This window comes from Anguilla anguilla, chromosome 14 (assembly GCF_013347855.1).
Source record: "Anguilla anguilla isolate fAngAng1 chromosome 14, fAngAng1.pri, whole genome shotgun sequence".
NCBI lineage: Eukaryota > Metazoa > Chordata > Actinopteri > Anguilliformes > Anguillidae > Anguilla > Anguilla anguilla.
This window is the reverse complement of record NC_049214.1, coordinates 5,959,300-5,983,180: the sequence shown is the minus strand read 5'-3', so window position 1 is coordinate 5,983,180 and position 23,881 is coordinate 5,959,300. Positions and strand designations below refer to the sequence as shown.

General features: G+C 35.9%; 2 protein-coding genes across 9 annotated transcripts; both read left to right on the top strand.

Moving 5' to 3' along the window:
• The first annotated feature begins 624 nt into the window (after window positions 1-624).
• On the top strand, window positions 625-17,311 carry LOC118212107 (C-X-C motif chemokine 11-6-like). Of its 8 annotated transcripts, none has more exons than XM_035389709.1 (4): window positions 625-951; window positions 1,287-1,413; window positions 1,608-1,715; window positions 1,868-2,357. In XM_035389709.1, exons 1-4 carry the CDS (start codon window positions 897-899, stop codon window positions 1,890-1,892), a joined length of 315 nt encoding a protein of 104 aa, XP_035245600.1. In that variant the 5' UTR covers window positions 625-896; the 3' UTR covers window positions 1,893-2,357. The 8 variants fall into 8 exon arrangements, with proteins under 8 accessions (XP_035245600.1, XP_035245599.1, XP_035245605.1 ...); XM_035389708.1 differs by lacking the exons at window positions 1,287-1,413; window positions 1,608-1,715; window positions 1,868-2,357 and adding exons at window positions 11,188-11,314; window positions 11,512-11,619; window positions 11,991-12,231 and having other exon boundaries at window positions 642-951; XM_035389714.1 differs by lacking the exons at window positions 1,287-1,413; window positions 1,608-1,715; window positions 1,868-2,357 and adding exons at window positions 16,148-16,274; window positions 16,392-16,484; window positions 16,623-17,311 and having other exon boundaries at window positions 646-951.
• Window positions 17,312-21,399: 4,088 nt separating this feature from the next.
• Window positions 21,400-22,699, top strand: LOC118212413 (C-X-C motif chemokine 11-1-like). The gene is made up of 4 exons (XM_035390257.1): window positions 21,400-21,524; window positions 21,755-21,878; window positions 21,990-22,082; window positions 22,252-22,699. Exons 1-4 carry the CDS (start codon window positions 21,470-21,472, stop codon window positions 22,262-22,264), a joined length of 285 nt encoding a protein of 94 aa, XP_035246148.1. The 5' UTR covers window positions 21,400-21,469; the 3' UTR covers window positions 22,265-22,699.
• The last annotated feature ends 1,182 nt before the right edge of the window (window positions 22,700-23,881 follow it).

Genomic DNA, 23,881 nt, shown 5'->3' with positions numbered 1-23,881 from the left:
TTTGAAACAGAATATATATATATATATATTTTAAAGGCAAAACAATGGAATTGTGAATTTGCTTACACTAAAAACACTGATGTTTATACATGAATTGCAGCTGTGACACTTTGGTCATGAATGATAATTCTCTAGGGGAATTCCAGGATTCCTGACATTCTAAGAGAATGAGAAAGTGGAAGTTCTTCCCCTTTTCTTCCCTTCTTTCATTTCTGATTCCCTTCAATTCCTACCAGAATGACAGCGGAGGCGGGATAGTGTGGGAAAGACTTGAAGGTCAGCCTATTCTCAGAAATCAATGCATTTCCCCAATCAGCGCCGGCTTATTAGATTGCATGGAGGAATTTTCACTGACAAACAATCAACGCTCTGTTTGATTTTTTAAAATTATATATGTCCATTTCAAATTGATCATTGGGTTCTGTACTGAAGTTTTGAGATGTAAAATATGGAGTAGGCGGTGACATGGCTGGGATTTGTGCACCAGTTCATTTTGCCACCAAATAATTTACTTAGGTCAAATAAAAAATTGTAAGTAACCCTTACATATTTACAGTCCTATTTGAAGGCAAAATAATATCAATTTAGTGGCCATCAATCCAATCAGTGTATTAAAATGTATTTGAAAGCTTCTGTGCATTGTGGCAAGAAAGTAAAAGCATTTTAATTCCGGAATAAAGCGTGTTTCGGAGAAATGAAAGTTCTATTTTTAAAAAAGAACCAGTGAAGTGAGCTGCAAAAATCCCTATCGTGGCACTGTGCCAGATCAGAGTTGCATCATAGGATCCGCTCCGCACAAATCATATAAATACAGAACTGAACCCTTCAGTCACTCACAACTTCATCTCTTCAGCGGTCAGAACCCACAAAGAAGAGAAACCCCAACCGCAAGAACCATGAGATCGGCTGCGTTCATCCTGCTGGCCTGCCTGCTGCTCGTAGATGTTAAAGGTAATATATTTCAAATAGTTAAGAATTTCTAAAAGGCGGATGTTTTTTGTGTGCCGAGTTACTGGGTGAATTTTAACTTTGATGTCATTACAAGGCTCCAAAATGTTGGAATTAATCTTGTTTTATTAACAACTAGTGTCTGTTCTGTAGTCCAAGACGACATACACATGAAAGGAATTCTAGATTTCAGTTTTTATTGAGAGATTAATATTGGGGGTATTTTTGTAACTGTGTTTGCAGTTATCCAAGAGATGCTTGCGAATAGTGCTCCCAATCTCAATATGATGTGACATTTTTTGACATGCTTCACATGTTCATTTTTTTATCCTCTCAAGGCATGTCGCAGTCTCCGAAGGGTCGATGTTATTGCATGGATGCAGGCGTGAAATTCATTCTTCCCAAACTGATTGAGAAGATAGAGGTGTATTATCCCAGCCCATCCTGTGAGAATATGGAGCTTGTGTAAGGATATTATGGTGTTATTCTCTGTTAAGTTCATGTAAGGATACGATGATGGTATTTCTGTTAGGCTCCTGTAAGAATATTATAATGCTATTCACTGTTATAGACCTACAGTTTGACGAGAATCATAATTTTAAATGTGCTCACAAACGAGGATTCTAATTATTCTACCTTCTCTTTCTGTGCTCATTCAGCGCAACCCTGAAAGGAAGTGGAGAACTGAAGTGCTTGAATCCAAAGTCCCGGTTTGCTCGGAATTTCATCAAGAATGCACAAAGGCAGAAGAGGTCACCTGCCAATGGGTATTTACTACATAATTATTCAGATCTACACACTTTAACTGAATAAATGAACATCTAACTTTATTCGGTATAGCTACAGCTAAAGTTGCATGATGGCAGGGAATATGGTTCCCAACCCAGAAAACTGACAAGATTTATGACTTTCATTTCAGGAGCCGGGGGAGGAATGCATCATGAAGCAGAAGAAGGCTTTCATTCCCCAATAGAACTGTCAGTTACCTCTGTGTGGGGTCATAGAAGCTGAAATGTTTTGAAATATCTTGCATATGAATGTATTCACATATCTAAGGTTATATGAAGACGTGTCATAGTTGTATTATTTAAATTGGTTGGCTAATTTATTAAATGTATAACTACTTCATAAAGGTGCATTAAACATTGTTTTTCATTTTGTTTTTGCTGTATTTTTGTTGTCTTTTATGACAGTCTGTAAAAGCTATTTTGCTGTTATGTCCTAATAATGGAAACCTGTGAGGGAAATAATCCTACATTGCATTGTCTACTAATGTTTGGTAACATGTTTTGGTATATTTGAGGCACTGATTTTGTTGTAAATAAAATGTGTTTTTCTATGTTTATTTCAGAGTATGTTTTCATTCTGAATTGGATTTGAAAACAATAAAAAAAGTAATTCAAATAAAACATTTTTTCAAGTTTCATAAGAAAGCAGATACTTACTTCAGAACATATTTTCCATCTACTCTCAGACATTCTGAGTGTGAAATCATAAGTGGTCTGAAAGTTTGCACACTAACTCCAACATTTTGGACACAAAAGAAACAAATGGAAAAATAATAGAAAAATATAATAAATAATTTATTTTAAATGACCCAAAGGGGAAAATGTCACTGAGCCTCAAGCTCTGAATATTCATTTATTTTATTTATTTTATTTAACCTTTATTTAACCAGGTTAGTCTCATTGAGATTAGAAATCTCTTTTTCAAGAGAGACCTGGCCAAGAAAGCAGCAGTCGATTACAGACACAACAAAATTTCAACATTTAACATATTATAAAAGCAGACAAACAGCAATGTTCAAAGTTTCACAATCTAGTAGCACTGCCTCCTGTGCTCATACATACATAGCGGTATGGTGGTGTTACAGTTGGTCATGGTCTCTAGAAGGGCAGTGACATCCACAAAGATATTGAAAATGATCAGCTAGAGCAGGAATGTTCAAATATGGCCTTGGAGGGCAATAGCAAAGCTAGTGTTTCGTATTCATCTTTAATCAGGGACTGATTTAGAATTCAAACACCATAAAAATGCAGTTTGTGGCCACTGGTGCTGAAACCACGGTGTCTATATACCCTTCCCACTTAAATAAACTCAGTAAATTTTGCTTTAGTTCCAACAGACCTGGGTCAAAATAGTATTTCATGCATTTCAATAGCATTCAATTAAACTAATGAAAAAGGAAACAGGACAGTATTATTTAAAAATATTGTATTTGAAAATGTTAGTGTATTTGCAAGCATATTTTTGAAACTGTGTGCAAATATATAAACTAATTGAAATTTGGGCTTTTGAAAGATAGCATTTTTAGACAAAGGATGTATAATTATTTCTGTCCAGCTATTTAAGGATACGGTTTAGTTGTAAAATCAGTTAAAACATTTTCATGCTTGCTAAGACTTTAAAGTGAAATCCCCATTTTCATGGTTGAACTGACAGAAGTAGTAGAATATGACAGTGCTCTTTTTACACAAGAAAGTAAAAATAATTAACAATAGTTCAGTAGGGTGGCAATCCACAATACACAGCTTCACAGTCATTATTATTCTATACATAACTAACGAGAGGTCTCAGTGCAATCAACTGGCAGAGTCACTGAAGAAAATACCCAAGGAGAACTGTAAATTGTGTACAAACAACGGTTACCAGTAAGTATACACACTATAGTTGTAACATAAATCTATCACACCATGTACTTGCACAGCAAATAGTAAAAGGCGGTAACAATATTCACTCTCACAAAAACAATATGATATGCCACTCAAGGGCACTCAAGACCTGACTCTTCACTGAAGTGAGAGTCCTCATATTTAAAGTATTATTTAGAAAAAAGTAATAAAAATACACCCCCATTCAACACTGCCTTTGATTTATTTGTCCTTGTGTGCCTAGTTGCTTCAGGTCTGTGAAAGTTACACCAGAATGTCAATTTCAGATTCACTTCAATTTAACTGAACTGCCTTCAGAGATATTATGTTCTCATTGCATAGTATGGGTAGAATACAATAAATGGGTCCTTTTCTTCGTCTTACAAATAAATTAGTTACTGTTTTATTCACAAACACCGTTTAGTGAGTCCATTTTTTGTTATTGCTGACGTTGCCAGACTTTTCCGCTAAAAAAAGCAAGGCTCAGATTTGACAGCAAACGGAAGCTAAGAACGAATTCTGTCGAGACCGGTGAACACTGCGCATCTTTCTCTACTTTCGGTTTCCGTTCCGTGTATGGGAAAAGCGTGTGGATTGAAAAGGGGGATTGCCGTTAAGTTCACCACCTTCCTAAAAATCCCCTCCTTTTCCTCCGGAGGGCGCAGAAGCCTGGTTTGACCGGTTTCACTTCTGAAAAGCATGAGAAGATCGTCTTTCATTGACACGGGACAATCTAGAGGTTGACCTCAATATGAATTTTCTTCAATGAGCTTTGCAAAAGAATAAAAGATGAACAAAAATTTCTGAACAGTGGACTTATGTCATAAGGCAAATTGCAGGAACACCCCCCCCCCCCCTCCGCCCCTTGCCCACACTTCAAGCACACATACACCCAAAAAAAGAGAGAGAGAGAGAGAGAGAGACATGATTCATGTCAAAACTGACATTTTAACTCCATTATACATGCATATATGCATTATACATTCATTTTTAAAAGATAGACATTAAATGTGAGATTCATTGTTAGGATTTTGAAAATTGTGTACTGTGTTATATGTAGCCTACACTTTAAAATGCTTCTGTGCAATGTTTCATGAAAGTAAAAGTCTCTTAACTTCCACACAGGACATGTTTCCGAGAAATCAGACATCGAAACAGTGACATGAGCAGAAAAAGGGAAAATTGTGCCTCTTGTGGCACTGAGCCAGATCAGAGTTGCATCATAGGATCCACTCTGCACAAACCAACATACATCTTGATTGGGAATACAGTTAACTATATTGTGCGGACATGGTCAAACAAAACAAATGACAAAAAGTATGGGCAACATCAATATGTATACATAGGAATATGCATGTGATAAAGCCAGTCAAACTAGACCTGGTTGGTAATTGATTCAAGGGTTTTAATTTTTGATGTAAAAATAATAGTTAACTCCATTCATCTTGTCTCTCAACATTGAAAATAAACCAATTATTTATACTGACTTCAAGTTTAAATAATTGTACACTGATCTTGGATACTTCATCATGAATCTTATGTATGTTTCACTCTCTCTCTCTCTCACACACACAAACACGCACACACACTATCTCTCTCTCTCTACTGCTCTCTTGTATTTCAAAATCTCCACATGAAAAAAACAAACAAATAAAAAATCATAGAATCTTCACTTGAGAGTTGCTGGTAAATGGGAAAGTTTTATGAAAGAAGAACCGGTGCAGTGAGCTGCAAAAGGGGAAATCCCTCTCATGGCACTGAGCTAGATCAGAGTTGCATCATAGGATCCGCCCCACGCAAATCACATAAATACAGGACTGAACACTTCAATCACTCACAACTTCATCTCTTCAGCTGTCAGAACTCACAAAGAAGAGAAACCCCAACTGCAAGAACCATGAGATCGGCTGCTTTCATCCTGCTGGCCTGCCTGCTGTTCGTAGATGTTAAAGGTAATATATTTCAAATAGTTTTCAAGAATTTCTAAAAGGCGTGCCGAGTTGCTGGGTGAATCTTAACCTTGATGTCATTACAAGGCTTCAAAATGTTGGAATTAATCTTGTTTTATTAACAACTAGTGTCTGTTCTGTAGTTTCATACACATGAAAGGAATTCTAGATTTCAGTTTTTATTGAGAGCTTAATATTGGGGGTATTTTTGTAACTGTGTTTGCAGTTATCCAAGAGATGCTTGCGAATAGTGCTCCCAATCTCAATACGATGTGACATTTTTTGACATGCTTCACATGTTCATTTTTTTTTATCCTCTCAAGGCATGTCACAGTCTCCGAAGGGTCGATGTTATTGCATGGATGCTGGCGTGAAATTCATTCTTCCCAAACTGATTGAGAAGATAGAGGTGTATTATCCCAGCTCATCCTGTGAGAACATGGAGCTTGTGTAAGGACATTATGGTGTTATTCTCTGTTAAGTTCATGTAAGGATACGATGATGATATATCTTCTGTTAGGCTCGTGCAAGGATATTATAATGCTATTCACTGTTATAGACCTACAGTATGACGACAATCATAATTTTAAATGTGCTCACAAACAAGGATTCTAATTATTCTACCTTCTCTTTCTGTGCTCATTCAGCGCAACCCTGAAAGGAAGTGGAGAACTGAAGTGCTTGAATCCAAATTCCCGGTTTGCTCGGAATTTCATCAAGAATGCACAAAGGCAGAAGAGGTCACCTGCCAATGGGTATTTACTACATAATTATTCAGATCTACACACTTTAACTGAATAAATGAACATCTAACTTTATTCTGTATAGCTACAGCTAAAGTTGCATGATGGCAGGGAATATGGTTCTCAACCCAGTTCCTGGAGATCGATCGTGTGTGTTTTCAATTCCACCTGATTCCACTCATTAGCTGCTCATCTCTAGCTGTTGAATGAGGTGTGCCGTGTTAGAGCTGGAGTGAAAACCCACTGTACAGTCAGGGTGGTAGATCTCCAGGAACATAATTGGGAACCTCTGGGATGATGATTGCCTTCAACCACCAAAACTGTCCACTTATTTCACTCCTGTGAGTGATAGAAAACTAACAAGCTTATGACTTTCATTTCAGGAGTCTGTTGAGGAGTTCATCATGAAGCAGAAGAAGGCTTGCATTCCCCAATAGAACTGCCAGTTCCCTCTGAGTGGGGTCATAGAAGCGGAAATGTTTTGAAATATCTTGCATATGAATGCATTCACATATCTAAGGTTATATGAAGACGTGTCATAGTTGTATTATTTAAATTGGTTTCCTAATTTATTAAATGTATAACTACTTTATAAAGGTGCAATAAACATTGTTTTTCATTTTGTTTTTGATGTCTTTTTGTTGTCTTTTATGACAGTCTGTAAAAGCTGTTTTGCTGTTATGTCCTAATAATGGAAATCTTGTAAATTTAACCTGTCAGGGAAGTAATCCTACATTGCATTGTCTACTAATGTTTGGTAACATGTTTTGGTATATTTGAGGCACTGATTTTGTTGTAAATAAAATGTGTTCTTCTATGTTTATTTCAAAGTATGTTTTCATTCTGAATTGGATTTGAAAACAATAAAAAAAGTAATTCAAATAAAACATGTTTTTTCAAGTTTCATAAGAAAGCAGATACTTACTTCAGAAGGAGCACCAGATTTTTAAAAAAAACATATTTTCCATCTGCTCTCAGACATTCTGTGTGTGAAATCATAAGTGGTCTGAACGTTTGCACACTAACTCCAACATTTTGGACACAAAAGAAACAAATGGAAAAATAATAGAAAAATATAATAAATAATTTATTTTAAATGACCCAAAGGGGAAAATGTCACTGAGCCTCAAGCTCTGAATATTCATTTATTTTATTTATTTTATTTAACCTTTATTTAACCAGGTTAGTCTCATTGAGATTAGAAATCTCTTTTTCAAGAGAGACCTGGCCAAGAAAGCAGCAGTCGATTACAGACACAACAAAATTTCAACATTTAACATATTATAAAAGCAGACAAACAGCAATGTTCAAAGTTTCACAATCTAGTAGCACTGCCTCCTGTGCTCATACATACATAGCGGTATGGTGGTGTTACAGTTGGTCATGGTCTCTAGAAGGGCAGTGACATCCACAAAGATATTGAAAATGATCAGCTAGAGCAGGAATGTTCAAATATGGCCTTGGAGGGCAATAGCAAAGCTAGTGTTCCGTATTCATCTTTAATCAGGGACTGATTTAGAGTTCAAACACCACAAAAATGCAGTTTGTGGCCACTGGTGCTGAAACCACGGTGTCTATATACCCTTCCCACTTAAATAAACTCAGTAAATTTTGCTTTAATTCAAACAGACCTGGGTCAAAATAGTATTTCATGTATTTCAATAGCATTCAATTAAACTAATGAAATAGGAAACAGGACATTATTATTTAAAAATATTGTATTTGAAAATGTTAGTGTATTTGAAAGCATATTTTTGAAACTGTGTGCAAATATATAAACTAATTGAAATTTGGGCTTTTGAAAGATAGCATTTTTAGTCAAAGGATGTATAATTATTTCTGTCCAGCTATTTAAGGATACATTTTAGTTGTAAAATCAGTTAAAACATTTTCATGCTTACTAAGACTTTAAAGTGAAATCCCCATTTTCATGGTTGAACTGACAGAAGTAGTAGAATATGACAGTGCTCATTTTACACAAGAAAGTAAAAATAATTAACAATAGTTCAGTAGGGTGACAATCCACAATCCACAGCTTCACTCTCATTATTATTCTGTACATAACTACCCAAGGAGAACTGTAAATTGTGTACAAACAACGGTTACCAGTAGGTATACACACTATAGTTGTCAAACATAAATCTATCACACCTTGTACTTGCACAGCAAATAGTAAAAGGCGACAACAATATTCACGCTCACAAAAACAATATGATATGCCACTCAAGGGCACTCCAGACCTGACTCTTCACTGAAGTGAGAATCCTCATATTTAAAGTACTATTTAGAAAAAAGTAATAAAAACACACCCCCATTCAACACTGCCTTTGATTTATTTGTCCTTGTGTGCCTAGTTGCTTCAGGTCTATGAAAGTTACACCAGAATGTCAATTTCAGATTCACTTCAATTTAACTGAACTGCCTTCAGAGATATTATGTTCTCATTGCATAGTATGGGTAGAATACAATAAATGGGTCCTTTTCTTCGTCTTACAAATAAATTAGTTACCGTTTCATTCACAAACACCGTTTAGTGAGTCCATTTTTTGTTATTGCTGACGTTGCCAGACCTTTCCGTTAAAAAAAGCTAGGCTCAGATTTGACAGCAAACGGAAGCTAAGAATTAATTCTGTCGAGCCCGGTGAACACTGCGCATCTTTCTCTACTTTCGGTTTCCGTTCCGTGTATGCGCAAAGCGTGTGGATTGAAAAGGGGGATTGCCGTTAAGTTCACCACCTTCCTAAAAATTTCCTTCCTTTTCCTCTGGAGGGCGCAGAAGCCTGGTTTGACCGGTTTCACTTCTGAAAAGCATGAGAAGATCGTCTTTCATTGACACGGGACAATCTAGAGGTTGACCTCAATATGAATTTTCTTCAATGCGTTTTGCAAAAGAATAAAAGATGCACAAAAATTTCTGAACAGTGGACTTTTATGTCATAAGGCAGATTGCAGCAACACCCCCCCCCCCCGCCCACCCCCTTGCCCACCCTTCAAGCACATATACACCCAAAAAAAGAGAGAGAGAAAAAAAACCATGATTCATGTCAAAACTGACATCTTAACTCCATTTTACATGCATATTATTTTGATATAACGACTAGAGTATTACGCCTAGAATACACTGCAGCAATTTTAGTCATGATGTTTGTGATTTTTAAGGTCTTAATCGCTGTCAGCACCCATGCTTGATGGTCTTTTACGGTTAGATGGTCAGAGACTCAACTGCACCTCTCCCAGTCCAGTCTTAAGATAGCCTACAAACCTTGCAACTATATCAAACAGATTTTATCACCAATCTTTAGCATGGCTTGTGTAGTGTGTAATCCCCTGTGACCATAATGTGAGTATGGATGGGAATACCACCAATTTTTTTTTATTTTTAAAAGATAGACATTAAATGTGAGCTTCAGTGTTAGGATTTTGAAAATTGTGTACTGTGTTATATGTACACTTTAAAATGCTTCTGTGCAATGTTTCATGAAAGTAAAAGTCTCTTAACTTCCACACAGGACATGTTTCCGAGAAATCAGACATCGAAACAGTGACGTGAGCAGAAAAAGGGAAAATTGTGCCTCTTGTGGCACTGAGCCAGATCAGAGTTGCATCATAGGATCCGCTCTGCACAAACCAACATACATCTTGATTGGGAATACAGTTAACTATATTGTGCGGACATGGTCAAACAAAACAAATGACAAAAAGTATGGGCAACATCAATATGTATACATAGGAATATGCATGCGATAAAGCCAGTCAAACTAGACCTGGTTGGTAATTGTTTCAAGGGTTTTAATTTTGATGTAAAAATAATAGTTAACTCCATTCATCCTGTCTCTCAACATTGAAAATAAACCAATTATTTATACTGACTTCAAGTTTAAATAATTGTACACTGATCTTGGATACTTCATCATGAATCTTATGTATGCTTCACTCTCTCTCTCTCACACACACAAACACGCACACACACTATCTCTCTCTCTCTACTGCTCTCTTGTATTTCAAAATCTCCACATGAAAAAAACAAACAAATAAAAAATCATAGAATCTTCACTTGAGAGTTGCTGGTAAATGGGAAATTTATTCAACTTATGTAACTTTTATTAAAGAAGAAGCAGTGAAGTGAGCGACAAAGGAGAAAACAAGATGAAGCCTTACACACTATATTTACAGTCCTATTTGAAGGCAAAACACAGCCAAGTTAACGGGCATCAGTCCAATCAAAGGTATAAAGCTACTGTGCATTGTGGCATAAAAGTAAAAGCATCTTCATTCCTGCACAGAGCGTGTTTCCGAGAAATGAAAGTTTTATAAAAGAAGAACCGGTGCAGTGAGGTGCAAAAGGGAAAATCCTCATCGGGCACTGAGCCAGATCAGAGTTGCATCATAGGATCCGCCCCGCGCAAACCATATATATACAGAACTGAACCCCAATCACTCACAACTTCATCTCTTCAGCTGTCAGAACTCACAAAGAAGAGAAACCCCAACTGCAAGAACCATGAGATCAGCTGCTTTCATCCTGCTGGCCTGCCTGCTGTTCGTAGATGTTAAAGGTAATATATTTCAAATAGTTTTCAAGAATTTCTAAAAGGCGGATGTTTTTTGTGTGCCGAGTTGCTGGGTGAATCTTAACCTTGATGTCATTACAAGGCTTCAAAATTTTGGAATTAATCTTGTTTTATTAACAACTAGTGTCTGTTCTGTAGTCCAAGACGACATACACATGAAAGGAATTCTAGATTTCAGTTTTTATTGAGAGCTTAATATTGGGGGTATTTTTGTAACTGTGTTTGCAGTTATCCAAGAGATGCTTGCGAATAGTGCTCCCAATCTCAATATGATGTGACATTTTTTGACATGCTTCACATGTTCATTTTTTTTTATCCTCTCAAGGCATGTCGCAGTCTCCGAAGGGTCGATGTTATTGCATGGATGCTGGCGTGAAATTCATTCTTCCCAAACTGATTGAGAAGATAGAGGTGTATTATCCCAGCTCATCCTGTGAGAACATGGAGCTTGTGTAAGGACATTATGGTGTTATTCTCTGTTAAGTTCATGTAAGGATACGATGATGATATATCTTCTGTTAGGCTCGTGCAAGGATATTATAATGCTATTCACTGTTATAGACCTACAGTATGACGACAATCATAATTTTAAATGTGCTCACAAACAAGGATTCTAATTATTCTACCTTCTCTTTCTGTGCTCATTCAGCGCAACCCTGAAAGGAAGTGGAGAACAGAAGTGCTTGAATCCAAAGTCCCAGTTTGCTCGGAATTTCATCAAGAATGCACAAAGGCAGAAGAGCTCAACTGCCGATGGGTATTTACTACATAATTATTCAGATCTACACACTTTAACTGAATAAATGAACATCTAACTTTATTCTGTATAGCTACAGCTAAAGTTGCATGATGGCAGGGACTATGGTTCCCAACCCAGTTCCTGGAGATCGATCGTGTGTGTTTTCAATTCCACCTGATTCCACTCATTAGATGCTCATCTCTAGCTGGTGTATGAGGTGTGCCGTGTTAGAGCTGGAGTGAAAACCCACTGTACAGTCAGGGTGGTAGATCTCCAGGAACATAATTGGGAACCTCTGGGATGATGATTGCCTTCAACCACCAAAACTGTCCACTTATTTCACTCCTGTGAGTGATAGAAAACTAACAAGCTTATGACTTTCATTTCAGGAGTCTGTTGAGGAGTTCATCATGAAGCAGAAGAAGGCTTGCATTCCCCAATAGAACTGCCAGTTCCCTCTGAGTGGGGTCATAGAAGCGGAAATGTTTTGAAATATCTTGCATATGAATGCATTCACATATCTAAGGTTATATGAAGACGTGTCATAGTTGTATTATTTAAATTGGTTTCCTAATTTATTAAATGTATAACTACTTTATAAAGGTGCAATAAACATTGTTTTTCATTTTGTTTTTGATGTCTTTTTGTTGTCTTTTATGACAGTCTGTAAAAGTTGTTTTGCTGTTATGTCCTAATAATGGAAATCTTGTCAATTTAACCTGTCAGGGAAGTAATCCTATATTGCATTGTCTACTAATGTTTGGTAACATGTTTTGATATATTTGAGGCACTGATTTTGTTGTAAATAAAATGTGTTCTTCTATGTTTATTTCAAAGTATGTTTTCATTCTGAATTGGATTTGAAAACAATAAAAAAAGTAATTCAAATAAAACATGTTTTTTCAAGTTTCATAAGAAAGCAGATACTTACTTCAGAAGGAGCACCAGATTTAAAAAAACATCTTTTCCATCTGCTCTCAGACATTCTGAGTGTGAAATCATAAGTGGTCTGAAAGTTTGCACACTAACTCCAACATTTTGGACACAAAAGAAACAAATGGAAAAATAATAGAAAAATATAATAAATAATTTATTTTAAATGACCCAAAGGGGAAAATGTCACTGAGCCTCAAGCTCTGAATATTCATTTATTTTATTTATTTTATTTAACCTTTATTTAACCAGGTTAGTCTCATTGAGATTAGAAATCTCTTTTTCAAGAGAGACCTGGCCAAGAAAGCAGCAGTCGATTACAGACACAACAAAATTTCAACATTTAACATACTATAAAAGCAGACAAACAGCAATGTTCAAAGTTTCACAATCTAGTAGCACTGCCTCCTGTGCTCATACATACATAGCGGTATGGTGGTGTTACAGTTGGTCATGGTCTCTAGAAGGGCAGTGACATCCACAAAGATATTGAAAATGATCAGCTAGAGCAGGAATGTTCAAATATGGCCTTGGAGGGCAATAGCAAAGCTAGTGTTCCGTATTCATCTTTAATCAGGGACTGATTTAGAGTTCAAACACCACAAAAATGCAGTTTGTGGCCACTGGTGCTGAAACCACGGTGTCTATATACCCTTCCCACTTAAATAAACTCAGTAAATTTTGCTTTAGTTCCAACAGACCTGGGTCAAAATAGTATTTCATGCATTTCAATAGCATTCAATTAAACTAATGAAAAAGGAAACAGGACATTATTATTTAAAAATATTGTATTTGAAAATGTTAGTGTATTTGCAAGCATATTTTTGAAACTGTGTGCAAATATATAAACTAATTGAAATTAGGGCTTTTGAAAGATAGCATTTTTAGTCAAAGGATGTATAATTATTTCTGTCCAGCTATTTAAGGATACATTTTAGTTGTAAAATCAGTTAAAACATTTTCATGCTTGCTAAGACTTTAAAGTGAAATCCCCATTTTCATGGTTGAACTGACAGAAGTAGTAGAATATGACAGTGCTCTTTTTACACAAGAAAGTAAAAATAATGAACAATAGTTCAGTAGGGTGGCAATCCACAATACACAGCTTCACAGTCATTATTATTCTATACATAACTAACGAGAGGTCTCAGTGCAATCAACTGGCAGAGACACTGAAGAAAATACCCAAGGAGAACTGTAAATTGTGTACAAACAACGGTTACCAGTAAGTATACACACTATAGTTGTAACATAAATCTATCACACCATGTACTTGCACAGCAAATAGTAAAAGGCGGTAACAATATTCACTCTCACAAAAACAATATGATATGCCACTCAAGGGCACTCAAGACCTGACTCTTCACTGAAGTGAGAGTCCTCATATTTAAAGTATTATTTAGAAAAAAGTAATAAAAATACACCCCCATTCAACACTGCCTTTGATTTATTTGTCCTTGTGTGCCTAGTTGCTTCAGGTCTGTGAAAGTTACACCAGAATGTCAATTTCAGATTCACTTCAATTTAACTGAACTGCCTTCAGAGATATTATGTTCTCATTGCATAGTATGGGTAGAATACAATAAATGGGTCCTTTTCTTCGTCTTACAAATAAATTAGTTACCGTTTCATTCACAAACACCGTTTAGTGAGTCCATTTTTTGTTATTGGTGACGTTGCCAGACTTTTCCGCTAAAAAAAGCTAGGCTCAGATTTGACAGCAAACGGAAGCTAAGAATGAATTCTGTCGAGCCCGGTGAACACTGCGCATCTTTCTCTACTTTCGGTTTCCGTTCCGTGTATGCGCAAAGCGTGTGGATTGAAAAGGGGGATTGCCGTTAAATTCACCACCTTCCTAAAAATTTCCTTCCTTTTCCTCTGGAGGGCGCAGAAGCCTGGTTTGACCGGTTTCACTTCTGAAAAGCATGAGAAGATCGTCTTTCATTGACACGGGACAATCTAGAGGTTGACCTCAATATGAATTTTCTTCAATGAGTTTTGCAAAAGAATAAAAGATGAACAAAAATTTCTGAACAGTGGACTTATGTCATAAGGCAAATTGCAGGAACACCCCCCCCCCCCCCCCCGCCCCTTGCCCACACTTCAAGCACACATACACCCAAAAAAAAAGAGAGAGAGAGAGAGAGACATGATTCATGTCAAAACTGACATTTTAACTCCATTATACATGCATATATGCATATGCATTATACATTCATTTTTAAAAGATAGACATTAAATGAGAGATTCATTGTTAGGATTTTGAAAATTGTGTACTGTGTTATATGTACACTTTAAAATGCTTCTGTGCAATGTTTCATGAAAGTAAAAGTCTCTTAACTTCCACACAGGACATGTTTCCGAGAAATCAGACATCGAAACAGTGACCTGAGCAGAAAAAGGGAAACTTGTGCCTCTTGTGGCACTGAGCCAGATCACAGTTGCATCATAGGATCCGCTCTGCACAAACCAACATACATCTTGATTGGGAATACAGTTAACTATATTGTGCGGACATGGTCAAACAAAACAAATGACAAAAAGTATGGGCAACATCAATATGTATACATAGGAATATGCATGCGATAAAGCCAGTCAAACTAGACCTGGTTGGTAATTGATTCAATGGTTTTAATTTTGATGTAAAAATAATAGTTAACTCCATTCATCTTGTCTCTCAACATTGAAAATAAACCAATTATTTATACTGACTTCAAGTTTAAATAATTGTACACTGATCTTCGATACTTCATCATGAATGTTCAGGAGTCAAGCATAACCTGTCCATTGAAATTGAAAGTACTTTTTATTTCTGAAAATATACTCTTTGAGTGATTGATGGGTACGGTGGATACAGGTAAATTGATAATGGTATTCGCATTATTTCAGTGAAATGGTCATTTGAAGCTGTTGTTGAAATATATTATGTATGCTTCACTCTCTCTTTCTCTCTCTCACACACAAACACACACACACACACACTATCTCTCTCTCTCTACTGCTCTCTTGTATTTCAAAATCCCCACGTGAAAAAAGTAAACAAATAAAAAATCATAGAATCTTCACTTGAGAGTTGCTGATAAATAAGTTTTATGAAAGAAGAACCAGTGCAGTGAGCTGCAAAAGGGGAAAACCCTCTCGTGGCACTGAGCCAGATCAGAGTTGCATCATAGGATCCGCCCCGCGCAAATCATATAAATACAGAACTGAACCCTTCAATCAGTCACAACTTCATTTCTTCAGCTGTCAGAACCCACAAAGAAGAGAAACCCCAACTGCAAGAACCATGAGATCGGCTGTGTTCATCCTGCTGGCCTGCCTGCTGTTCGTAGATGTTATAGGTAATATATGTCAAATAAATAAATAGACTATTCAAGAAATCAAGTTCTTGGACAAATCTAACTGTATGCTTCAAAAAAGCTCACTGTAGACTGCATGAGGATAGGTTTCCTGCAGATAAAAAAATGAATCTTTAAACTGGCTGAATATTAATGGGGATGGGATTTCTGTTAAATCTTTCTATTTTTGAAATTCAAATTCACAGTCACACTATTCCTTTGGAGTGTCTCAGAACAAAATAATGGAGATAAACATTTTGTTTTTCCCCCTCAAGGCATGGAGACATCTCTCAGGGGTCGGTGTCAGTGCATGGATACTGGCATGAACTTCATTAAACCCAAACTGATTGAGAAGGTCGAGGTGTTGTCTCCCAGCTTATCCTGCCAGCACCTGGAGATCATGTAAGGATATTACAATGACCTTCCCTCTCAAGTTTGAAAATCTACTCTCAGAGAATCACTTATAATTGCATTCATAGACAAGCATTGCCAACGGTTGCGTTTTCTATGCCTATTCAGTGCTACCTTGAAAGCAAGTGGAGAACAGAAGTGCTTGAATCCAAAGTCCCGGTTTGCCAAGAACTTCATCAAGGATGAACAAAAGAAGAAGGGGTAGGGAAAACTTTCATCATTGTTCACTGATATATGCCTGACTGATGTTGTCTTGTGGTAGATCATTTTATGGAAATTTTTTACTAACTGTCCTTTCAGTGCATTTATGTAATAACTGTTGTATGACTGCCTTTTCAGGAACCTGGAATGAAGTGTCTCATTAAAGCCGTGTTTCCACCGCAGGAACTTTACCCCGGAACTAGGAACCTTTTGAGGAACTCGACCGCAGGAACTAGGGTCTAAATTTAGTTCCGGGGGCTTTATTTTACCCCCAAAAAAGTTCCTGCTCGGGGGGTAGTACCTTCCAAAAGTACCGGAACCTTTGGGGTGGGGCGCAAGCGCTGAAAATTTCTGATTGGTCGACTACTTGCAGTGTTTTATTTCAACTGCCATGTTTAAAAATATGCAGCCGCAAACCGATTTATTTTCATAATAACTTGTATCAAACTTGTATGTTATGCGGCGCAGTAGCCTAGTTTTGGTTATAGCCTGCCAACGTCTTGGAATTATAACGTGTGCTCTTCTGTTCTTTTCTTGCTTTAGTATTCGTTTTACAAAATGCTAAGCATTCATGCTGGGACAGCATATTATGTACCAAAACATTCAAACGGATTAATTCGGTAGTAGTAAGTAGACAGAAGTTCCATTCATGGCGAGCATGAGCAAGTTTCCTTGGGAGAAATGGCTTATCTGTGCAACCACTATGTTACCACATGGAAATCAAATGAAGTACTAACATTTTCTAATTAAACACTGAAATTCCAATATTGGAAAATATAAATACATTAAGTATCATGTGTTTTTCTAAAATATAATGATGCTAAACATCTGTGCATTTTGTATATCAATATTTTTATAGTGTGTGTTTTTATATCATGCTTTTTGTGTTTTTATATAAAAAATGTGAATGTGAATGTTTTTATATGTGAATAATTGTCTTTTCCAGTCAGTGAAAGCTATATAACTTTTTTATATTTTTGTTTGTAATGTTGAATATTTCAAATGTGTTGATGCTTTTAAATGTTATTTAAGATTTCACGCGAATAAAATATGAATATACTTCATTCTTACTTGAATTGTGAATGATTTTCAATCAAATATTTATTGTACAAAAAACTACAATGACAGGGCACTTTCTGGGTGTGGAGCAATCATTTTATATTCAGCCTCTTCAGACACATCAAAATGCACAGAGAAGACACAACTGACACAATTATTATATGTGAAAACAATCTGTTCTAGGTTGAAATGTATTATTCATATTCATATTCATTTGTTTCTGTCCTCACACAGCAACAAATGGGTTGCTGAGGTCGAAAATAAAAATAATAATAATAATAATAATAATAATAATAATAATAATAATAATAAAATATCAATTATGGGGCACATAATTTGAATCAGTGAATCAGTGTGTGTTTGGAGGGGAAAATCTCACTTCTCACCACAAAAGCTGCAACAACTACCATTCATCAATATCATTAATACAACAGACATTCAAGGTCCTATATAGATTTAATGAGATTTGCATCAGGTGGGTACATAAATTGGTCAATGGGCAATTTATAACAAATCCATCAAGTGAATAACAAGAAACTAAGTGTAAAAAATTAAATGTGAATTAAAAACGAGTCAAAATGAGTCAGAAAACCAAACTAAGAACTTACTGGCAGCCAGAGCAAAAGCTCAGTTGCCATTGTTGCACAGAATCACATAATTAACAAACATAGGTCCAAGCAATCACTCAAATCAGTTCAGAAATAGAGCAAAATTAGACATGGCAATGTTGAAAATGGTAATATATTAGCAATTATACAATGTTCGTGAAAAATAACTGTTGATAAAGTTCATTATTTGTATGTTCTGCAATAAATTTTCACTAGACAGTAATATGTTTTGTTAAATAAGGAAAACCAATACACTTGCATTTGCTTTGGTTGCTTTCTGCCTTGCTAATACTGAATTCCGTGAGTTTATCTGACATTTTAATCCCAAGCGAAATACCTCAAAATGTAAATGTGCTTTTCCTTTGCTATCTTCATGGTCAGTTTGCATTCCGCTTCCGGAAGAATAAGCCAATGGGCAGTGAGAGTGCAGGAAAGGACGGGAAGTCAATGCTTACACTATATAGAAATGACTGGATTTCAACATTCAGCTACTGTGGAGACTCATGCCGTTATGTTATGCAGTTAGTCTTATTTGACATTCGTTTAGTTCAATGCAAAACGATATTTATTATTTTACAAAATGTGAAAAGAAATGTGGCCATCCATGCTCACAATAATGCCCCTCTTTGAAAGTCACTCAGATCTTTTTGCCATCTTGATCCAAAATCAAGGTCAACTGGGCCTTGGTCAGCATATGTATACATGCCACAGAGTATGATAGGATGTTAATTACTTAATTGTATAATGCAGTATGCCTGTATGGAAGCATCTGCATTTATTATGTTTCTTCACTCATTTATTCAGGTTTTTCCTGTAATTTGTTACCTAGCTTTCTCTAAATATATAAGACCATAACCTACAGTATTTGTCAGTGGTATAAGATCTACTCCAACATGACCGAATCTTCACTCTAAATAAAAGCAACGTCCTCACACTCACACACATTCCCAAGTCTCAGTGTTTCCGAGAAATGGGAAGTTATTCTGTGAAAGAAGAACCAGTGAAGTGAGCAGCAAAAGGGAAAATCCGTCTTGTGGCATTTTGCCAGAGCAGAGTTGCATCATGAACTTCTTAATGGCAAAAAAAAAAAAAAGAAAAACCGAATAAGTACAAATTCATATAAAATATGTTTATTTTTTATATGTTGATGTTTTTATTTTCATTGAATGTTTATGGACATTTTAGACAGTTAAAGCCAATATGTTCATGTATAATTAGAAGCAAGTAAAAATGTGCTGTACTTCAGTGCTGTTGTACTCTTATTATCTGTCAAAGGGAAGTTTTCATTCTCAAAAGTATTGGCATTAAAACATGTATGCCTTTCCTGAAACCATACAGGTTAAAAACAATTGATTTATTAGTATAAATAAGTACAATTCTATAATCATGGCTGATGGCACACACTAGCTGGAAGCAAATTGAAGAATCTCCTTCAGATCATCACCAAGATACTATAAAAGACAAAATATGGACTGTTGAATATCCATACCACACAATGTCCCACATTTACTCAGATGTCACAGAGCTCACACCAAAATGAACGAGCACTTGCATACACATTTTTGCAAACAGTCCTCAAACATAATAATGAGGAATGAGTACTGCACTTTCCACATCCTGCAAACGGGATTTTCTGAGTAATGTAGTAATGTAATGGGCTAACGGAACTGATTTTTCAAACAGTGTCAGAAGAACAGGACAGCGCACAACCCCTTTCCCACCTTGGAGACTGAGAGAATATCACACATAGCTGCGAGCATGTAGAAAAATGACATAATATACACATTTACAATATATCAATTTTACAAAAAGATATGGATATTTCTTTCTGATAATAATTGGATTTTTTTTTTTTGGACCTTTGGAGTTATGTCCTTAATGGGACATGAGTGGACTACTCAAAGATGATTTCAGCGAAGAGACAAATCAGTGTTCAAAACTTACACAAATGGAAACCTTGATTGATAAAAACTAACTAAGGAGCAAGTTCTGTTACCTATTGCCTGATTTAGACTGAAAATATGACACCTTGTCTGAGTCAATCTTTTCAATGTCCCTGCAAAATTCTAAGAATATTTTAAATAAGATGTCAAATTACATTACATTCATTTGGCAGATTCATTTTATCCAAAGCGACGTACAGAAAGTCAAATCAAAATACTATTCTAAACTATTCTAAAACTATTTTACACAGTTGAATTTAAACCAAAGTGATTACCTGCAGCCCAATATGTGGGCATTCAAATTCAAATGCACAGGCAACCATATCTTCATATGGGAATAAATGAAACACAATTTAAAATTTATTTTAAATGTCAAGCTCCATCAAAATGGCTAGAATACTAATGAGCCGGTTTTAAAGATAACAATAAAGATGTGCATAATGCTATGCTTAGGTTTTTGAGATCTGATAATCTGATAAATGTATTTAATATACTGCATGCAAATTTTGTTGTGCCATTCTAGAACCCTTAAGACAAAATGACTTCTCTCTACTAGCTGATCTCACTTTAAAAAATATAATTTAAAAAATACCTTTAAAGGTTAACCTGCAGCATAATTTTAATTAATTCTGTCTTCAGATAGCCTATCAATCCACTTCTTCTTTTTTATTAATTTCATTTTCAGATTCAGTTTCTTTTCCTGCTGGGAAGGAATAAAGCATTGTGAGTGAAAGTGTTCAAGTTCTGTCTAGACTTGCAGGTTAATTCCTTCCTGGAAATCACCAGATGTCAGCATTCGCACACACTGGGGGTTCACAGACAGGTTTTACTTCTGCAAGTCGCGCAGTGTAATTTTTTTTTTTTTTTGGTATTTGGGCCACAACTGATCACATGTCCTGAATGTGGTTTGCCGCAAGTGGACTGTTTACATCAGGGATCAGCAACTCACGGTCCTCGAGGGCCGAGAACTTCTGTTTTTCCACCCTCCCTTTGCATGGAAATATGTATGCTTCACGCTTCATGAAGCCTTACACACTATATTTACAGTCCTATTTGAAGGCAAAACACAGCCAAGTTAACGGGCATCAATCCAATCAAAGGTATAAAGCTACTGTGCATTGTGGCACAAAAGTAAAAACATCTTCATTCCCGCACAGAGCGTGTTTCCGAGAAACGAAAGTTTTATAAAAGAAGAACCGGTATAGTGAGGTGCAAAAGGGAAAATCCTCATCTGGCACTGAGCCAGATCAGAGTTGCATCATAGGATCCGTTCCGCGCAAACCATATAAATACAGAACTGAACCCCAATCACTCACAACTTCATCTCTTCAGCTGTCAGAACTCACAAAGAAGAGAAACCCCAACTGCAAGAACCATGAGATCGGCTGCTTTCATCCTGCTGGCCTGCCTGCTGTTCATTGATGTTGAAGGTAACTTACTATATTTCAAATTGCCTAGAATATCTTTTAAAAAATAGTTCAAATCTTATTCAACAAGATGACTTTGACTCTGCAGAATAAGGGAAGCCCAATATACCCATTTTGTGCTGATCAGAGAGTCGTATAAGTAAAGTTCATGTTAAGACTCAGTGTACTACCTTGATACATCTTTGTGAATCGAAGCTCTTTGTCAAAGCTTATGTCATTTTTCTCCCTTCAAGGCATGGTATTGCCCCGGGGTCGGTGTCAGTGCATGGATACTGGTGTGGAGTCCATTAAACCCAAACTGATTGAGAAGGTCGAGGTGTTGTATCCCAGCTCATCCTGCAAGAACCTGGAAATCATGTAAGGGAACTATTTTATTCTGTGATGTAAAGGTCTCAAATCTATGCTCAAAATGCTTTAGCATTCACAGAAAATTCAGCAAATTAAGGCATTGTTTTTTGTGTTTTTCAGTGTTACTCTGAAGGGAGAAGGAGAACAGAGGTGCTTGAACCCAAGCTCCCACTTTGCCCAGAATTTCGTCAAGAAAATGCAAAAACAAAAGAGGTGTGGTACACAGAAATTAAAATCTGATACATTTTCTTTGCATTTTAATTATGGATTTCTATGCATGTTGTTGTGACATCACATATTAATAGGCTTTTCCCAATGGCCATAAATTGTTTGGTGCATTGTCTTTATTTGATAATTAACAGTTGTATGATTTCTGTTTCAGGAGCAGGGAGTGAAATGTGCCATGACAAACAGAAGACTTCAGTTCACTTAAAGCATTGCCAGGGTGATTGGATGACATTGAGAGAGATGACATTGCATTAGTGTGACCAAAAAGCCACAACGTGAAATTCAAATGCAATAACAACATGTGTAAAAAAAAAAACAAGCCATGTAAATATTGAAAAATGTATGTACAGTTGTATAGTTAATTATATGCACTTCTTAATTGTATAGAACTAATATAAATTGTGCTTGATCTCTTTATTGTATTGCCAGTTTAAGGAAATTTCCAGGTAAATGGTAAATGGACTGCATTTATATAGCACTTTTATCCAAGGTAGTTGAAGCTAATTTGTTCAAGTATGTTGTGGTCTTTCAATTTTGACTCCTTTACCTAAACCCTTTTGTAATGTATATTTTGATATGAATAAAATATGTGTTATACTTCAGTGCTGGTGTATTCATATTGTTTGTTATGGAGATAGGGTTCATTCCCAAATGTATTGAAAATAAATTAAGTATGGATCTCCTGATAAAATGTAAAGGTGCTAAAAAAATAATTGCTTTATTGGTTTTAAATAAGTCAATAATAATAATAATAATAATAATATTAATAATAATAATAATAATAATAATAATAAGTTGTACAGTCATGGCTGACAGCCTCCTTCAGACCAAAACAAAATAAAAGACAAGACATGGATCCATGAATATCCATGAAGCAGTATGTCTCACAGTCACCTCCACTGTCAGGCATCATAGAGCACACACCACAACGAAAGAATGCCGGAATAAACTCTAAGATCCACTCTACAAGAATAAACCATGAGAAGCCTGTCTAGGCTTCAGAAACCAGACAGAGCTTTACTCTTGTAACTCATTTTTAGTTCATACAGCCTAATGTCCTTGAATTTTCATTGTGCAAAAATGTTTTATTATTATTATTATTATTATTTGTTTTTTTGTTTTTTTTTTAAATAGCATGGTACAGTATGTTTCTTCATAACTCCCATGCCATGACATTGGTACATACATTTTCATGTCAATTATTTTTGAACAAATGAATGCCATTTTTTAAAAGCAAAGTGAAATTTTCAATACTATCACACACATTAAAATAAACTGGAAATTGCTACTTTTTTCCCTAACATTTATTGATAAAATACAATCTGTATATGCATTACTTTCACTGCAAAACACCTGAAGCAGTTTATGAAAAGAAATGTAAGATTCACAAGTATTACTGTAGATTTGAGCTACAATATTAACTTTTTGATTCCAGCACAATTAACTCAGCAAACATTAAAATAGCAATGAATATAAATAAAGTGTTGGCATTAGTCAAAAGAAACCTATTTAACAGTTATTTAAATGTTCTTTGCCACAGGTGTGGAAATAATAATGACATCATCCCGCCCACAGAAGGAGAAACAAACACATACCAGAGTTTAAAATGGCAGAGGGCCAGGACAGTTGCATCACGGCACCTGCTGTGTGCTAATGACACAATGTAAACCTATTACCTTTCTTAACTCACAAATAAAGAAACCTCAGCTACAAGAGTGACGCAATCACCTGCTAGCCTGCCTGCGCTCAGTAGTTGTTAAAAGTCTAATATTTAAAATAGGCTA